This window comes from Lutra lutra, chromosome 11, assembly GCF_902655055.1.
Source record: "Lutra lutra chromosome 11, mLutLut1.2, whole genome shotgun sequence".
Taxonomy (NCBI): Eukaryota; Metazoa; Chordata; class Mammalia; order Carnivora; family Mustelidae; genus Lutra; species Lutra lutra.
Window position 1 is genome coordinate 51,993,480 of NC_062288.1, and position 16,361 is coordinate 52,009,840.

The window sequence follows — 16,361 nt, forward strand, 5'->3', positions numbered from 1 at the left end:
AAAAGACAGGGAAAATGTAGGGGTGTTTGCCATTAATGAGAGCACAGTGGAAGCTTTGGGTGGATCATAATCATAATGATCTGGAAAAGATTTGTTATTGCAAGAAGATAATTTTCAACCCCAGATGAAGCAGTTTTAGAAGCAGTTTAGCAGAATGGTGGAGGTTACTTTGGAAAATTATAAAGTGAAAGGCACACTCCTTTCTCAAGGAATTTGGCTGTAAGAGAGAGGAGAAAAATAGAAATCAAATACTATTTGACTTTTTTCCCTCTATAAACTAGCTAATTATTTATGTGATTTTACTTCCATGTTGTTCCTTAACATGATTTCTATTCAGGTTGATTTTTTTAAAATAAATTCTTTATTTTTTAAAGTTATTGTTTAAATTCCAGTTGGTATACAGTATAAAATTCATAAATAATACTTTCTAAAATCCTTTCGTCCAAGCCATATCATACTTTTCCCTCCTGCCCAGAATATCCTTTAAAATTTTTCTCTACCTTTATGACCACAGCTCTTCCTATAAGACCAATTCAAATGTGTGTTTCAACTTTCTCTTTGTGTTACATTTTCATTATGAAATAATTAGTGTTTATTATAAAACCATTTTCAAAAATATGAAATTATAAATTTAAAATAACCATGCAATACTATCACTCAGCGATATCATAATGTGTTATTTTTTAACACTAATACTTCCAAAGTTGATTTCTTTCTGTTCTACTCAGTATTTATAATAACAAAATTTTAATGGCTGACTAATATTCCATAGTATAGATTTACCATAATTCACTTACACATTCTCCTAGTATTAGCTAACTTATGTAATTTCCATTTTTCCTATTGTAAACAAAACATCTTTTATATAAATGCTTGCCTACAAGCATAGTAACACTTTTAGGGCAAAAATCCTTTAAGTATATTAGTAATTGAAAGGGTAAATGTTTTTTAAAGGCAAAAATCCTTTAAGTATATTAGTAATTGAAATGGTAAATGTTTTTTAAAGGCTCTAAATATATATAGAGATGGATTATTTTCCAGGAATGCTTTATAAATTATCTTCTCCTGGGCAACATTTGTGAGTTATGAAGTACCGTTGCATTGTTAGCATAGAGTATTGAAAAAAAAATCCAATTTCCTGGGTGGAAAAGTGTTTTTTCATTAGGATTTTCATCTACTTTTGTTTAATTACTAATTTCGTTGAATATTTTTTCTTATAGTTATTGATCACTGGAATTTTTTCTTCTTTGTATTGTCTCTCCATGCCCTTTCCCTGTAAAACATAGTAGTTTTTTTTTAAAGCATATTTGTTTTAATTGAATTGTAAAAGATCATTAGTATTATGAATCCAATTACAGAAATTCATTACATGCTAATTATATTGCCTTGTATTATATTTATTTCATCCTGTTGCCTTCCTAGTAAGATATATTGCACCTATCATAATCTTTACTTAATAATCTATCCTCAGAATTCCTCTAGCACACTAAAGTGTCACTCTGCAATCTTAAAATTTCAGTCTGTTTGGTCTTGTGTGGTTCATTAAATAGTTTCTCTCATATTAGTCTTTTATTGCCAGAAAGATAGTATCTTAAGAACTGTTATAGGAAATATGTTTATCACCATTCCCACATTTAAAATTGGTATTGTGTTATTTGACTTCTAGTTTGCTTCTGAGATTATCATTATGTATATGCTCATCAAAATGTGTAACAAATTAATCATTGTATGTTGGTTACCATAACATCCTAGAGAAATTTATTTATATTTAAAGTCCTAGGGAATAGATTATTTTTCTTGATATTATCTTTATGCTTGTAGTAAGATGTGGGAAAAAAATACCCCTGGGGTATATTAAAATTATTTCAAAAGTTTTAGGTTTCTATATTAAAGAAATATCTTTGTGTATGTTACTTGAATCTTGATCTTAGGAGGACTTGATCTTAAGAGTTAAGTGAAAGGTGGTGTGAACCATCTGATGAATGATTTTTTTTCATGTCAAGCAACCCAACTTTTCTGAGCATGCTGGCTTTATAAGGATTTATAGTTCCTTGCCTTCATGCTGGAGTTACTTCAGCTTTCCGTGATGCATTCCAACTAATCTGGGGGTTAAGGCATTCCTTGATCATGGATAGATCTGATTGCTACTCAGCCCTGGAATTCTTTATAAAATTCCAGAACATGGGCTAAAAATTGACTTAGGGAATCCAATAAAGTTACAAGTCTTGGCAGTCATCCAAGCTAAATTTATAGACTGGAAGAAATATGGGCCTTCCATTGTTCTCTTTTTCACCTTTCTGTGTTTCTTTTGTGTGTATGTGAGTGTGTGAGTATAAATTTATCATTTTGCTGACACTGGAGTGGAACTAACCATTAAGAGAATCCAGCTAAAGAATTTTCACTTTGGATCTTCCCTGGTCTTTCCAAATTTTAACCCAAACCTGCACCAAAGTGAATTTCTTCTTCCTCTGTAGGATGTTGTTTTCATAAAATAAGAAGTTGTTCTTGAGAATGAATCATGCTAGTGTAACAGCTGATATATATATATATATTTGCCAGCTAGGTACAACTCCTGAATCCCTGTTCTTCCCCCTTGCTCTGTAGGAGCCTTCTTTTTGAGACATGATCTGATAAAATGTTATCATATATATTGTTTCTGTTCATTCTCAAAAAAGGCAGTGGGGTCAAGAAAAGAAGCTCTGAAGGCCTCTTAGAGACTTGAATTTTTTTGTGCACACCTGATGCTCTGTAGTACATGGAGATCCAGGCAATCCTCCCATATCTGAGCATTGAAAACCTGTCTTATTTTTACAGAATGGGTTTGCTGTTGTAAGGCCCCCAGGCCATCATGCTGAAGAATCCACAGCCATGTAAGTACCAGGGACTGTTGCCCATCTCTAAGCACCACGGTTCCTGGCGGTCACCTGCCCTGTGCATGTCTCTGAAGCCTCTAATTGTTAGCAGATGGACTGAAAAATCTTGCAAGGTACTCCCAGAAGCAGATTTATGGCTTCAGAGATCATATAGCATTTTAAAAAATGCTCTGAACATTATTTATAATGGTTTTCCTGGCTGATTTGCTTTCTTATTTCTCTGTTCTTCTCTATTCCACAGGGGGTTCTGCTTTTTTAATTCAGTTGCAATTACCGCCAAATACTTGAGAGACCAACTAAATATAAGCAAGATATTGATTGTAGATCTGGTATGTATTCCTGGCCAGAGCTGCATTTTCAGTGACTCTAGATAAAAGGGAGTGTATTTGTATTTCTCTGTTAGGTTGTCCTGCTTTTAGCACTTGCAAACAACTGACGGGTGTGTTTCCTTTGAATGTGGAAACTCATTAAATTCAAGATTGCAGTTCTGAAACCATAAACATTCACGTTTCACTTTCATGGTGTTAACTGCAATTTAATGAGAAGAAGGCGCAGATCAGGGCAACTTTTATGATCCTTAAATGAATTGATACTTCCACAGTTAAAATAACCCAACAGAACCTGAATTTACTTTTCCCTACAGAATATAGACTTTTAATAGTCAGATGTGCTGGAAAGAATGCTGTTGCTTTGGTAACCAATTGGCCATTTCCCCCGGTTAGCAATCATGTTGCTTGTTGTGCAACAGTGGTATTATTAAAACAAGTCAGCATGTCATTCTTTCTGAAAAGATCTGAGATCATGTATGCCAGTTTGGGATGACTCCCGGCAGGAACCCTGAGTGATTAAAAGTCAGAGGCATTAGATTAGTCTTGCATTTTAACATGATGCATTCTTACACAATAGAGTTATAATTTGCTTAACAAATGGTTTGTTTAAATGCAGATGACACTTGGCATGTTGTCTATAGTATATTCATGAATAATGAGCTGGAGATCTGCCCCATACAAAAAGGCCAACCAAGGAAAGGGTGAAAGAGAGCTGACTGGTGATTTATGAGCCCCGTTTTCAGTTTGCCTCTAGTTCACGAGGAGGTGTAATAGGTTGTCTGACAAAGCATAGACAGGAAATGAACCCTGGCATCCAAAGAGAACCTGCTACATCTGCACTTAATTAATTTTTGCAGGTGATAAAAGATTTAAAGGCAAAATATGTTAAAAGTTTTTTTGAAGTGCAAGGCTTAATAGTCTAAATCTTGTTCATATCTGCACTCATAATTAAATCTTATTGGGAAGTCGTGGCCTCACCATCCAGCCCTCTGATTCAGTTAAGCAAGTAAACTAAAGGGTTTTAGAAAGTCTGAACAAAGCCATGTGAAGAAATACTTAGTTGAGTTGAAAAGAAGATAAAAGGAATGAAAGACTGATAACCATTTCTAATGCTTGGTAGGAATGGATGTTTTCCACATACTGTAGTGTCGCTACCCACAAGCACTTTGGTGCTAAGAACTTTCCATGTATTTTCCAAATATGGCTGAGTTTCACTCTAGGTCATAGTTCACCATTAAAAAAAATGTGTTGAAGGCCTAGATATACTACAAAAGCAAGGTCTTTAAAGGTCTTAAAATTTTATAAAAATGAGAACATCAGTACCTCTATTCCCATGTACATACAAAATGACATTTTCATTAATTGGTATTTATAGATTTGTATGATTCTAACATAGTAAATTTAAAAAGTAATTTAATACAGTCCTAGTACTATAACTTCTGCTAGAAACATAAGCCAAGAACTTAGAGAAAGGATAGCAGATGAAGACCAAGGATTGTGGAGAAATTTTTCTAAGCTTTCTAAATTTGTCAGAATTATGTAGGAAGGAGATTGGTAAACTGTCCTATCCTTAGAAATCTTTTAGTATTACTTTCTAAGAAATCTACTCTGCTATCATTTTATGGTTCTATGGAGATAATAATTGTTAAGAGTCTCTTTGAAAGCACATTTGTGATAACCAAATTCTAAACTAATGAATTATACAATAGACAGGAGCTAAAATGGCTTGCTTGTGATAGATTTGTCTGTAAAATTGTTTTTTTTTATATTTAATATATATCTATGTTAAATATGTAATGTTTATATTCTTATATATTAATACAAGACTGCTCTAGATAATTCTATATGATTTATAAAATAAGTTGGTTGGAGGCTTCAAGGAGTGTCCTGTAAGCTTACCGGCCTTTGATTGTAAATTTGCTCTGTTATCCAATCATTAAGGATACTGATTTCCCAGCAGGCTGTAGTAGAGGAGAAGTTTTTGTTTCAAATCCTCTAAATATATGAAGTTCTGTCCAAAGGGTTGCCTCTGAGATCACCACCAGCCCGCATATTCTTACTTTCAGGTCTTCCAAATTCTGCAGCTGCAGGGATACTTTGAGGAAATTCCCTTGTTTCTTCCAGCTGCCAAGAAGGAAGTTTTAAAATGCCACGTGGCGCAGAAACATCCGTTCTCCCTGGCTGACAGGTCTATTCTGCAAGTTAGCAAAGGAGAAGTGAAGGTTCTTCTGTGGCAAAAGAATTTAATTCCTGCATACCCAAAGTCACTAACTTTAGTTGATCAGTATGAATTGGCTCCACAGATTCTTGGGCCAAGAGAGGGCAAAGCTACTCCATTGTCCAACAACTAGTTTCAGCATTTTTACATGCCTAGTAAATAGAGAGCCAGAGCGCTAATCCACCTCTTATTTGGAGCCACAGCCAAATCCAGGGGCACTGAATATTTGGGGCAGGAATGATTCTAGTTGATGTGTGGAGCTTATTCATTCCAGTTCTCTTTCTGGGAAGAGTCCAGAGACATTCAGATTGGTGAGGAAAGGGAGCAGGTGCACTTGCTTTTCAACTCACAAAAGACTCTTCATTGTATTTGGGGCATGAACCATCCCCGAAAGTAGGATTTGCATATATGAATCAGGTAGCCTTTATGCAATGTGACTTTCAGTTGAAAATAATACCTTTTAGACTTAATTTATTAAAAAGTCACATCACATGGCCTAGATTTGGGGTAAATTCATTGTTAGTTAAGCACCAAATTTAATAATTGTCAAAAGTGCCTATACTACATAATTATAAGTGATAAAGTAGCTGGTCAAATAGATGATTTATTTAAAGCTCTTTTAACATTATAATGAGAATATATTGGCTCTAAATCCTTATAGAAAATAAATTTTCACAGTATATTTTTAACCAATAAAAATTGAAATGATTTTTCAGCATTTCCCAGTATATTTTAGAAATAAGGTCAGTTTTGAGTCCTTTAGTGTTTCAGTTCATCTCATTACCATAGTAATTCCTCACAGTCACCAACAATTTTCTTACATTAGTTTAGTATATATTTGTTGTTATGGAGAGAAAATTCTGAGATCGTACCTGAGTAGTAAGTACTTTTTATGAATATTTTGCAGCAGAGAAAGCTGAAAAAGTATTCTCAAGGTTACACTATAAATTGTTGCCCAAAACTAAAGGCATATTTAGGTTTACCTTTATTCCTAAATATTTTGTGAATATGAACATGAAATCAAAGATTATCCAAGTATTTTCAGAATGGATTTATGTATTTTAATGAATAATGTCTATTGAACCTTTATTAGAATGTAGGCAAGATTATATTTCTTATTCAGAAGTGTGTGTAATGAGTACCCAACACGTTTTTCAAAAATAAATGATTTTATATCTAAGACAATTCATCATCTTTTATTTGACCTTTTTAAATAAACCATCACAGCATCACTACAGAAATATAAGTAATCAAGGCATTATTCTGGTTTTCAAAGTGTAGACCCATTAAGGGCCAGAGCAAATTTTTCTTACAATGCTGACTAAAAATTCTATCATGTATTAAAAATGCAGACATTCCTTCCTTGTTGTTTTTCATAGTCTCTTGTTTGTCCACCCTCTAGTTATCTAGTAGCAAACTCAAAAGACGTTGTGAGTTTGTTTCATTTTTGTTCAGATAAAGGAAAATAGTTTTGCTATTCTGCCTTCTTTTATTTATGTATTTATTTATTTATTTGATCATTCAGAAATCCAGGGATTAGTATATTTTCAGTAAGTTATTTTTTTCCCCTGATGTGTATGCCTTGAGCCAAAACAAATTTCTGGTTGCATACCTTCCCCAATATTTTATGATTCCTTAACTAATTTTGGATATGTGTATAATGTAAGAGGAGGGGATGATTAGTGTATGTCTACACTGGATAACAAGTTCAATGCAGGCTTTCAGAATCCAATGAAGGGAGGCTTTGGTGGTATTTAGTGAGGGAGTTTTGGACTAGAGATTGAGGTGAAGACAAGTTATATAAACCTCAGTAAGGAGCAGTGATGACCGCCACTCTTACTTCACAGATTTGCTAACAGGATCAAAGAGGTAATGAATATTAAGTATAAATTAATATATGATGGCTATAAGTTTGGCCTTGAGTGTAAGAAATAGATTCAATTTCTATTTTATTTTATTTTGTTCAGGATATACTAGGAAACATATTATTTGAGCTTCTTAACACTTGAGGTCCTCCAGTGAAGACATTTTTTAAAATGCTATGATAAGTTTTATTTTTCGTATTAACTAACAATGAATTTACCCAGCAATTTATTTTTCGTATTTCAGCAATTCCATTATATGTCTATATCATAAAACAACAGAACCAGCAAATAACTGCAAAGAGTTAAATGATTATTACATACAAATGTCCTAAGAATTTTTTCATTCATTTTAATGATATAGGATTTTTTTTTTTTTTTTGAAGGGATGGGGTGGTATGGAGGTGGGGGGACAAAAAAGAAAGGAGGCTAAGGAAGAGAACCATGATAGAATATCAAAATTAGGTAGATTGGACAAGTTTGCATGAAGCTCTGTGCCATCTTTTTGCGTGGTCCAAGTGATTTAATAGCTGATGAGCTCATGCTCCTGTGTCTTCAACTCTTGCCATCACGATTTTACCAAAATAAAGTATGAATTCCTTTTTGCATCTGGCGTCTCTTTTGAAGTAATTCTAACTGCTGAGGGATTGCTAACTGAACTGAATGCTCCAAGAAGGCCAATTTACTCAGCTGGTTGCAAAGCCTTTGACCTTAATGGTGGGACTTGGCAAATCAATGCATGCATGTATGTTTAGTGTTCTGTCAAGAATTGTGAAAATGCTCTGTAAGCCATAGATCCTTCTGCAGAATACTAGTTTGTAGTTTAAACATTAGTCTTTCTTCAGAGGCCAATGAGGCTAGTTAATTAAGCCTGAGGGGTTATGAACTGTTGGCAGTTAATAAGTCATAAAATTCCTCCATAAAACAGGATGCGAGATTCCATCACTGAAGCAAAGAGTACAAAGGGCCGGTGTATAAATATCTAATTGTACCAAAGGACTGGGCTTTCTCAGTGACTGCTCATCTGGAGTCTCCAGGGCATGTTCGCTGTGGTTTCCTGATTTTTAGAAGCCAGTTTAAAAAATGAGTGCATTAAAGGGTAATTTGCCTGAAAGTTCAGGAAGTAAAGGGGGTGGTGTGGACGCAAGCTGAACAGGAGGAAGAAGAGGGCATAGTGAGAAGACAGAAGATGAGAAGGAGGGTGGGGTAGAAAGGGAACTAGAAGTAAGAAAAGTTGTCTCCACGCAGTTAACATGACTGTATTTGTCATCTGTTTTCTTTTCCTTGTAGGATGTTCACCATGGAAATGGTACCCAGCAGGCCTTTTATGCTGACCCCAGCATCCTGTATATTTCACTCCATCGCTATGATGAAGGGAACTTTTTCCCTGGCAGCGGAGCCCCAAATGAGGTTCGGTTTATTTCTTTAGAGCCCCACTTTTATTTTTATCTTTCAGGTAATTGCATTGCATGATTACCCCTAATTTTCTTGTCCTTTGCTGGTGTTTTAAATTACACGAGATTACTGAATTGTCCCATGGGACCCAGAACCAGTGCAGAACAAGTGCATAACCCAGAGCACTGGTTGTCAAGCAAGGTTGGGCTGATTTGACATGTTGTTTGATGTTTATTTCAAGAGCTCACATGTGTTTGTTTTCCTCTCTTTTTGCTTTCTTCCCTGCACCCTCCTCTACCCACTGTGTTGTGGGGCTTTCTGTTTGTTTGTTTTTTGTTTTTGTTTGGTTTTTGTTTTTGTTTTTGTTTTTTCTTCCTAGGTTGGAACAGGGCTTGGGGAAGGATACAATATAAATATTGCCTGGACAGGTGGCCTTGATCCCCCCATGGGAGATGTAGAGTACCTTGAAGCATTCAGGTTGGTACTTCTTTTTCTGAAACTAGCAAATTAGAAATGTCCATTGAAATGACACCAAATGTAAAAGAGAAATGTAAGTTTTAAACAAGGGAAAGTGGCTAAAGGAGCCATTCCATTAAATGTTCAAAAAAACATTTTGTTTTGGGACCTGAATATAGCTCCAAAGCACATAAAGAATATGTGTAAGAAAAAAGGTACATCAAGGCCTACTTGTAGTTGTACAGGTATATTGGCCAATGGCCCAGGCATGCTATGCCCTCTCTGCCAAAAAGAGAAGGGAAAAAAATTTATTGAGTAATTCTGGAAACTTGTGCCTATTCTAGCAATATTGTCATTTAGAATGGACATTAGCATATTAGATGCTCTGATAAGGCCTTCATTACCCACATAACTTTGTTGAACAGACATTTCCCAAACTTCACTGGACTACAGATTTCATTTTTCACATAGCACCACTCAATATTCTTGGTTCTGCAGAGCTAGCTCACTTTTGGAATGTTAGCTTAGGCATCTCATTTCATGGTAGAGTAAGTGACTTTTCTCTTTCATAAAATATTTTACCTCTCACATTAAACATCAACTGATTAATTAGTTGTTTTCAGTTTCTGTACAAAATGCAGGGAGTAATTTAAATGTATATTTATATATATAGTGTATTTTGCTACTTGGTCCTTCTAAACAAAGAACTTTTAAAATTAAGCAAGAAATGCAACAAATCAAAAGCTATCTTTTGAATATTGAATTTGTTTTTAGAAAAAGGCGTATTTTATTGTCTAGAGTTAAAAAAAATATTTTCAGTCCTTAGAAAGGACTGTTTTATAGAGAAATATCAGATTGTGTTAATACGTACCCACTTGCAAGATTTTAGGATATTTTAACCCATTGGTAATGCATGATTTTGGGGTGTTTTGTTTAGTTGAAAGCAAAAACAAACAACTACATAAGAAACCTTAAAAACATTATTTTTAAATTTATCATTTATAAGTTCCCAAGGGGGAATATCCTATTGCCAATACATTTTAAATGTAAGGAAATAATAGGGAGATTTTTCAGTAAGTGAAGTGTGGGTGAGTTTCTGCTGTCCTATATATAATGCATACTTAAATTTCTCATTTGAGAGTCATTTTCATTTGAAAACAGGCCTAGGAAAAATGATAGAAAATCGCTTTTTTCAAGAAAATACGTTGAAAGTAAATATATTTGGTTTGGTTTTGGGATATTAAGGAAAATTCTACACACATTCTAGATTTTTACTTTGAAAATATATATATATTTATATTCAATATATACACTATTTATAGAAAAATAGCTGAAATAATTTTACTTAAAGACTTGTGTTGTCTGTGAAGATATTTTAGGTTAATTTACAATAAAACTAAAAAAAACTGCATTAAGAGACTTTCATTATTATTAAGAAATAATAATGATAAATAATAAATAATAAATATTATTAAGAGAGTTTCATTATTATAAATTCTGTTTACCTATATTTGCAACTTAAATGTTATTCGTATCTTAGAGGAACTCTAATGGGATAATAGACTTTAATATTATATCACATATGAATTTATTTGTTTACCAAATTAACTTGATTACTTGCATGAAACATTAAGTTCTCAATCGTCCTATAACAAATGATTATATACCACTGATCTATAATACAGAATTCTTAGTTTTTTATTATCATAATACTATTTGGGGTACTATGGCTTTACTTAAAAATGAATTATGCATACCCAGCAGGGAAGGAGAATTTATATTTTGTACTACTTGTTCTCACATCACAAAGTGAATGATGGGTAAGAATGTTTACAAAGAACCCCTTTGAACACAACAATGTTATTAAATAATTAAATAAGTATTAATATTAATTATAATAAAGTATATATTAACATATAACATATTATAACATATATAACATATATTGTAACGTATTAACATATATTAAGTATATGTTATTGTTTCTTGAATGAAAATTAAGTGAATCAGGGCTCCTGAAAGTGACTTAATATCCTCAAGATTGGTACCTTCCTTTTGCCTGAATGTGGACACTTTATATTAGCAAACTTTTCTATAGTTTCCAGTGCAGTCACCATTTCTAAGCTTAGTTAGAGGAGGCAATATTATTTAGCTAGGCTACAGAAATGTAAAACTGCATCTTTTAATGTTCATAGTTATTTAAGAACCAGATTTAAACCATAATAATTAATTTTGAACTATACTGTGTTTGCTGTTCAACTTGTATGACTAGAAGTACTTGGGAGCTTCTCATAGAGGAATCAAGAAAGTAAGTCATCCAGGGGCGCCTGGGTGGCTCAGTGGGTTAAGCCGCTGCCTTCGGCTCAGGTCATGATCTCAGGGTCCTGGGATCAAGCCCCGCATCGGGCTCTCTGCTCAGCAGGGAGCCTGCTTCCTCCTCTCTCTCTGCCTGCCTCTCTGCCTGCTTGTGATCTCTCTCTGTCAAATAAATAAATAAAATCTTAAAAAAAAAAAAATTAAGTCATCCATTCAAAAAGATTCATACAACAGATTGTATTCCAGGCACAGTGATAAGCACTTGGAATTTTGAGCTGACTTGCTCTCAAGAATCATAAAAGAAGTGATACTCACTGTTCTAGAAAATGGGTATGATTAGACATAGAGAGGGTAAAATGATGAACTCTTCCTGAAGGGTTTCAGGAAGTATTGTTCAGACTGTACTTTCAAGGATGAGTGGGGGTTTCCAAGGGATAAAGGAATTGGAGTGGGGGGGTACTCGTAATAGAAAGAGAGAATAGACTGTGAAAAGCATTTAGTCATGAAATGATCTTGCTCTCTTGGCTTAAGAGCATAAGGGTGGGATTGCCTGGCAGGAATAGAGATCATATTCCATAAACTTTTGTTGGCAAAGAATGGGAATATATAAATTCCTTTCTAATCTGGGGCTTTAGTGAAATATACTCCAATATAATTTTTGATGTAGTATTACCTTATAAGCATATGCTTTGTAATATCATGTAGTTACCTTGTTTACCAGTATTAAAACTGGAGATGTTTTTGGCATCTTTTGTGGGTGTATAATATGGAGATGGTGGGAAAAGTAAATGGTGCCTTTTCTTTTTTCTTAATTTTTCATTGTTTCTGGACTGGGATAAGTATCTTTGAAGGGAAAGCCTCTCTCTGTGAAGCTATAGGGGGATATAAGGAGGCTGCTTATTGTACCAGCCTACATTTGTCATGTATATTATTCTTGTTTCTATTACGTATTTTTTCTGTAGCAAAAAGACTATTGCAGGCAAACAAAAAGTTTTCATGTTTGCTATAAGTTATCCCCCAAATTACTGCAGGATATATTTAAGATTTTTCTTGAGTTTTTAAAATGTTCAGTAATGTCAAATATCTTTTATGTGGAACTAAAAGGTATTCCAAGGCTACCATTTTAGGGGCACCTGGGTGGCTCAGGTGGTTAAGCATCTGCCTTCAGCTCAGGTCATGATCCCAGGTCCTGGGAGAGAGTCTTGCATCAGTCTCCTTGCTCAGCAGGGAGCCTGCTTCTCCCTCTCACTCTGCGTGCCTGCATGCTAACTCCTCCTGCTTGTGCTCTCTCTCACTCTGTCAAATAAATAAAATCTAAATTAAATAAATAAATAAATAAATAAATAAATAAAGGAAGGGGGGAAGGGAGTCCTGGGGGTCTCCTTCCTTCCTGCCACCAAGCCTACCATTTTATAAAATAATTACATTTTGCTTGAGGTCTTATATTCTTACATGCCAAGTCTTAGATTAGAAATTTTATAAACATTATAGCTAATTCTTAAGTGCTTTGTATAAGGCACGGAACTTCTAATTGTAAAGGCCATGGTGGGAACTCAGTTTATGTCTCTAAAATCTGTCACACCGCATTGCTGCTCTTTTCTACTATTCACGATTTAAAAGACCAAAGAGTGATAAAGCACAGTGAAATTTTACCAAAATGTAAGACCTTCACCCCAAGTCTAAGTCACAAATGTTTAGTACACAGCATGGCAAAAAAGGAGCTGTTCAGTAATATTGGCTGAATAAATCAAAGAATAAATGAATGAGTCAAAGAAAGAAGGAATGATACTGGTTACAGTGTCATTGGAAACCCTTGGTATTAAGTGAGCCTAGCAAAAGTCTGGAACCTAACTATCTCTTGGCCCTTCGAGAACTTTACAAGGAACTTTGAACACCCATTTATTTGCTTAAAATGTCAGACGTCTTCTCTTTATTCAATAAATATTTTGTCGAATGCCTGCTAAGCACTCTCTGTTTCAGTCACTTCAAAATATTGTTTCCAGGGGAACTTGAGTGGCTCAGTCAGTTAAGCATCTGACTCTTGATTTTGGCTCAGGTCATGATCTCAGGGTCGTGATGGAGCTCTACATCAGAGCTACATTCATGATGGGTGTGGAGCCTGCTTAAGTTTCTCTCTCTCCCTGTCTCCCTCTACTCCTCCCCCTGTTCGTGCACACTCCCTCCTTTAAAAAACCATATAAATATGTATACACATATATATACATATATATATACACATATATATATACACATATATATACATATATATATACACATATATATATACATATTCATATGTATATTTTGAAGTGAAGTGAAATATATATATGTATATTTTGAAGGTATTCAACAAAAATATTGAATGAAGAGAAGATATCTGACATTATAAGTGTATATATATAGTTCCAATTGTTCTGTCTCATCCGTAGTGACTAGATGAGCACTGGTCATACCATTTTTTTCTAAAGATGAATTTTTTAAGGGTTATGCAAATGTTGGAGTGATCATTTATATAAAAGCACTTAAATAGTTCATAGTGGACAGGAGACAATAGCTCATGCTTCTAATTAAATCTAATGAGGACAACATCTTTGAGTGTTTAGAAAAATGAGTAGCAATTTCTAGTGTGGAAGTAAGATACTAGTAGTTTTTGAAATTTGCCTATTTTATCCAATGAATGAATGAATGACAATCCCTTTGTGGCTTTTTAATTTCAAAAATAAAATACAAACACCTTAAATTCAGAAGCCTTTGTTGAAATAATAAATGACTCATTTGGCACACTATGACAACTAGTTAAAAGAGTGGGATAGAACTATTGGTATGAGTTCCTTAGATTCAAACAAGTTGTGATTCAAAAAATAACAACTCTTGGGTCGCCTGGGTGGCTCAGTTGGCTAAGTGTCTGCTTTTGGCTTAGGGCATAGGTCATGACCCTAGAGTCCTGGGATCTAGTAGCAGCACTTTAGGGCTCCTTGTTCAGTAGGGAACTTGCTTCTCCCTCTTCCTCTGTTCCTCCCCCGCAGCTCCTGCATGCAAGCATTCTCTCTCTTTCTCAAAATAAATTAATAAAATCTTTTAAAAAATAACAACTCTCCAGGCCAGTGTGTTATAGTCTTTAGTACCATAATTAATGTATTGATGGTGAAGATTTCCAAAAGGCAAAGGATCTGTAAATACCAGTTATTCAGGAATATTTACCTCAGGGGAAAACTCTGAATGACTCTATCTCTCTGGGACTGTTTAGTATGCCAAGTAAAAAAGGGGATTTGAGTGAGTTTTCTAATCTAGAAAATATATATCTAGTCGAAATTTTTTTTTTAAAGATTTTATTTATTTATTTGACAGACAGAGATCACAAGTAGGCAGAGAGGAAGGCAGAGAGAGAGGAGGAAGCAGGCTCCCCGCTGAGCAGAGAGCCCGATGCGGGACTCGATCCCAGGACCCTGGGATCATGACCCGAGCTGAAGGCAGAGGCTTTAACCCGCTGAGCCACCCAGGCGCCCCTCTAGTCGAAATTTTTGTTATGTTTTTATAAACTATTTTTTCTTTATTGACTTACGAAGTATCGCTAATCAAAATATTTGTACTTGCAAATGTAGCCTTTACTAAAATACTTCAACCACATAACAAAAGTAGAATGTTTAAAAATTTGTTACATATTTGTTACATCATCAAAGCAGACCAATCACTGACTACATACACCATCCTTATAGCCTGTATCTTTTTCACCTATCTTTGGTTCATACCTGTTTACTTTAATGATAAAAGCAAATTGAAAATCCATTAAAACAAGACTGACTGGAAGCTTGGCCAGATAGCATAGTTATTCTCAGTTCATCAAACTAGATTCTCTTCTAGATGTAGCATCTTTAGATTTTTTTTTTTTTAATTTATTTATTTGACAGAGAGATCACAAGCAGGCAGAGAGGCAGGCAGAGAGAGAGGAGGAAGCAGGCTCCCTGCTGAGCAGAGAGCCCGATGCGGGGCTCGATCCCAGGACCCTGAGATCATGACCCGAGCCGAAGGCAGCGGCTTAACCCACTGAGCCACCCAGGCGCCCCTAGATGTAGCATCTTTAAAATAGGAACTATGGAGGCACCTGGGTGGCTCAGTTGTTAAGCATCTGCCTTTGGTTCAGGTCATGATCCCAGGGTCCAGGGATCAAGCCCCACATTGGGCTCCCTGCTTGGCAGGAAACCTGCTTCTCCCTCTCCCACTCCCACTGCTTGTGCTCCCTCTCTCCCTGTGTCTTTCTCTGTCAGATAAATAAATAAATTCTTTAAAAAATAAAAAATAAAAAAGTAGGAACCATGGCTTTCCATGATTCCTACCCCACTTGTGGCAAATGAAGAATATACATTTAGCTTGAAAGCAAAGAACTGAGCCCTTTATTGTCATTATTTGTAGAGCAAGTGTTCGTTAGCTAATCAGCAGGTCTAGTTTACCATGGAATGATTGGAGATAATTTTGGTCAGGGCACATTAATAAGTACAATATTTTATTTTCTCTTTTCATTATTTTAACAAATATATCATTAATATTCTAATAAATTTTAGATCATTGGCGTCTAAATATTCTTGTCATGTGCAAGAGATTGAAAAAGAGGTTGCTAAATCTTGTCTGAGAAATGGAATGAGGGGTGCTTAGCCAGCTCAGTTTGTAGAGCATGAGACTCTTGATCTTGGGATTGTGAATTCAAGCCCCACGTTGGGTGTAGAGATTGTTTAGATAAATGAAATCTTTAAAAAAAAAAAAAAAAAGAAGAAATGAGATGAGATCATAATAAATATGTTCTCTTCTGATGGTAATAACAGCTAAGTAAGTATTTTTATGTGTTATTTATATTTTAATATAATTTAATGCTAAGAAAAGGGAAAGTAATATCATCATAAAAGTAACAACATAATGA

At 34.8% G+C, this 16,361-nt stretch overlaps 1 protein-coding gene across 2 annotated transcripts in view; it reads left to right on the forward strand.

The window, feature by feature from the left end:
• HDAC9 (histone deacetylase 9) overlaps positions 1-16,361 on the forward strand; it is a 938,635-nt gene that overhangs the window by 729,947 nt on the left and 192,327 nt on the right. Inside the window, exons 19-22 of one of the 2 annotated variants that reach the window (XM_047696020.1) lie at positions 2,815-2,870; positions 3,115-3,202; positions 8,573-8,692; positions 9,057-9,154. In XM_047696020.1, the coding sequence (XP_047551976.1) occupies positions 2,815-2,870; positions 3,115-3,202; positions 8,573-8,692; positions 9,057-9,154 (362 nt within the window). Of the gene's footprint in view, positions 1-2,814; positions 2,871-3,114; positions 3,203-8,572; positions 8,771-9,056; positions 9,155-16,361 lie in introns of those variants that run through there. The other variant, XM_047696021.1, reaches the window with a different exon arrangement.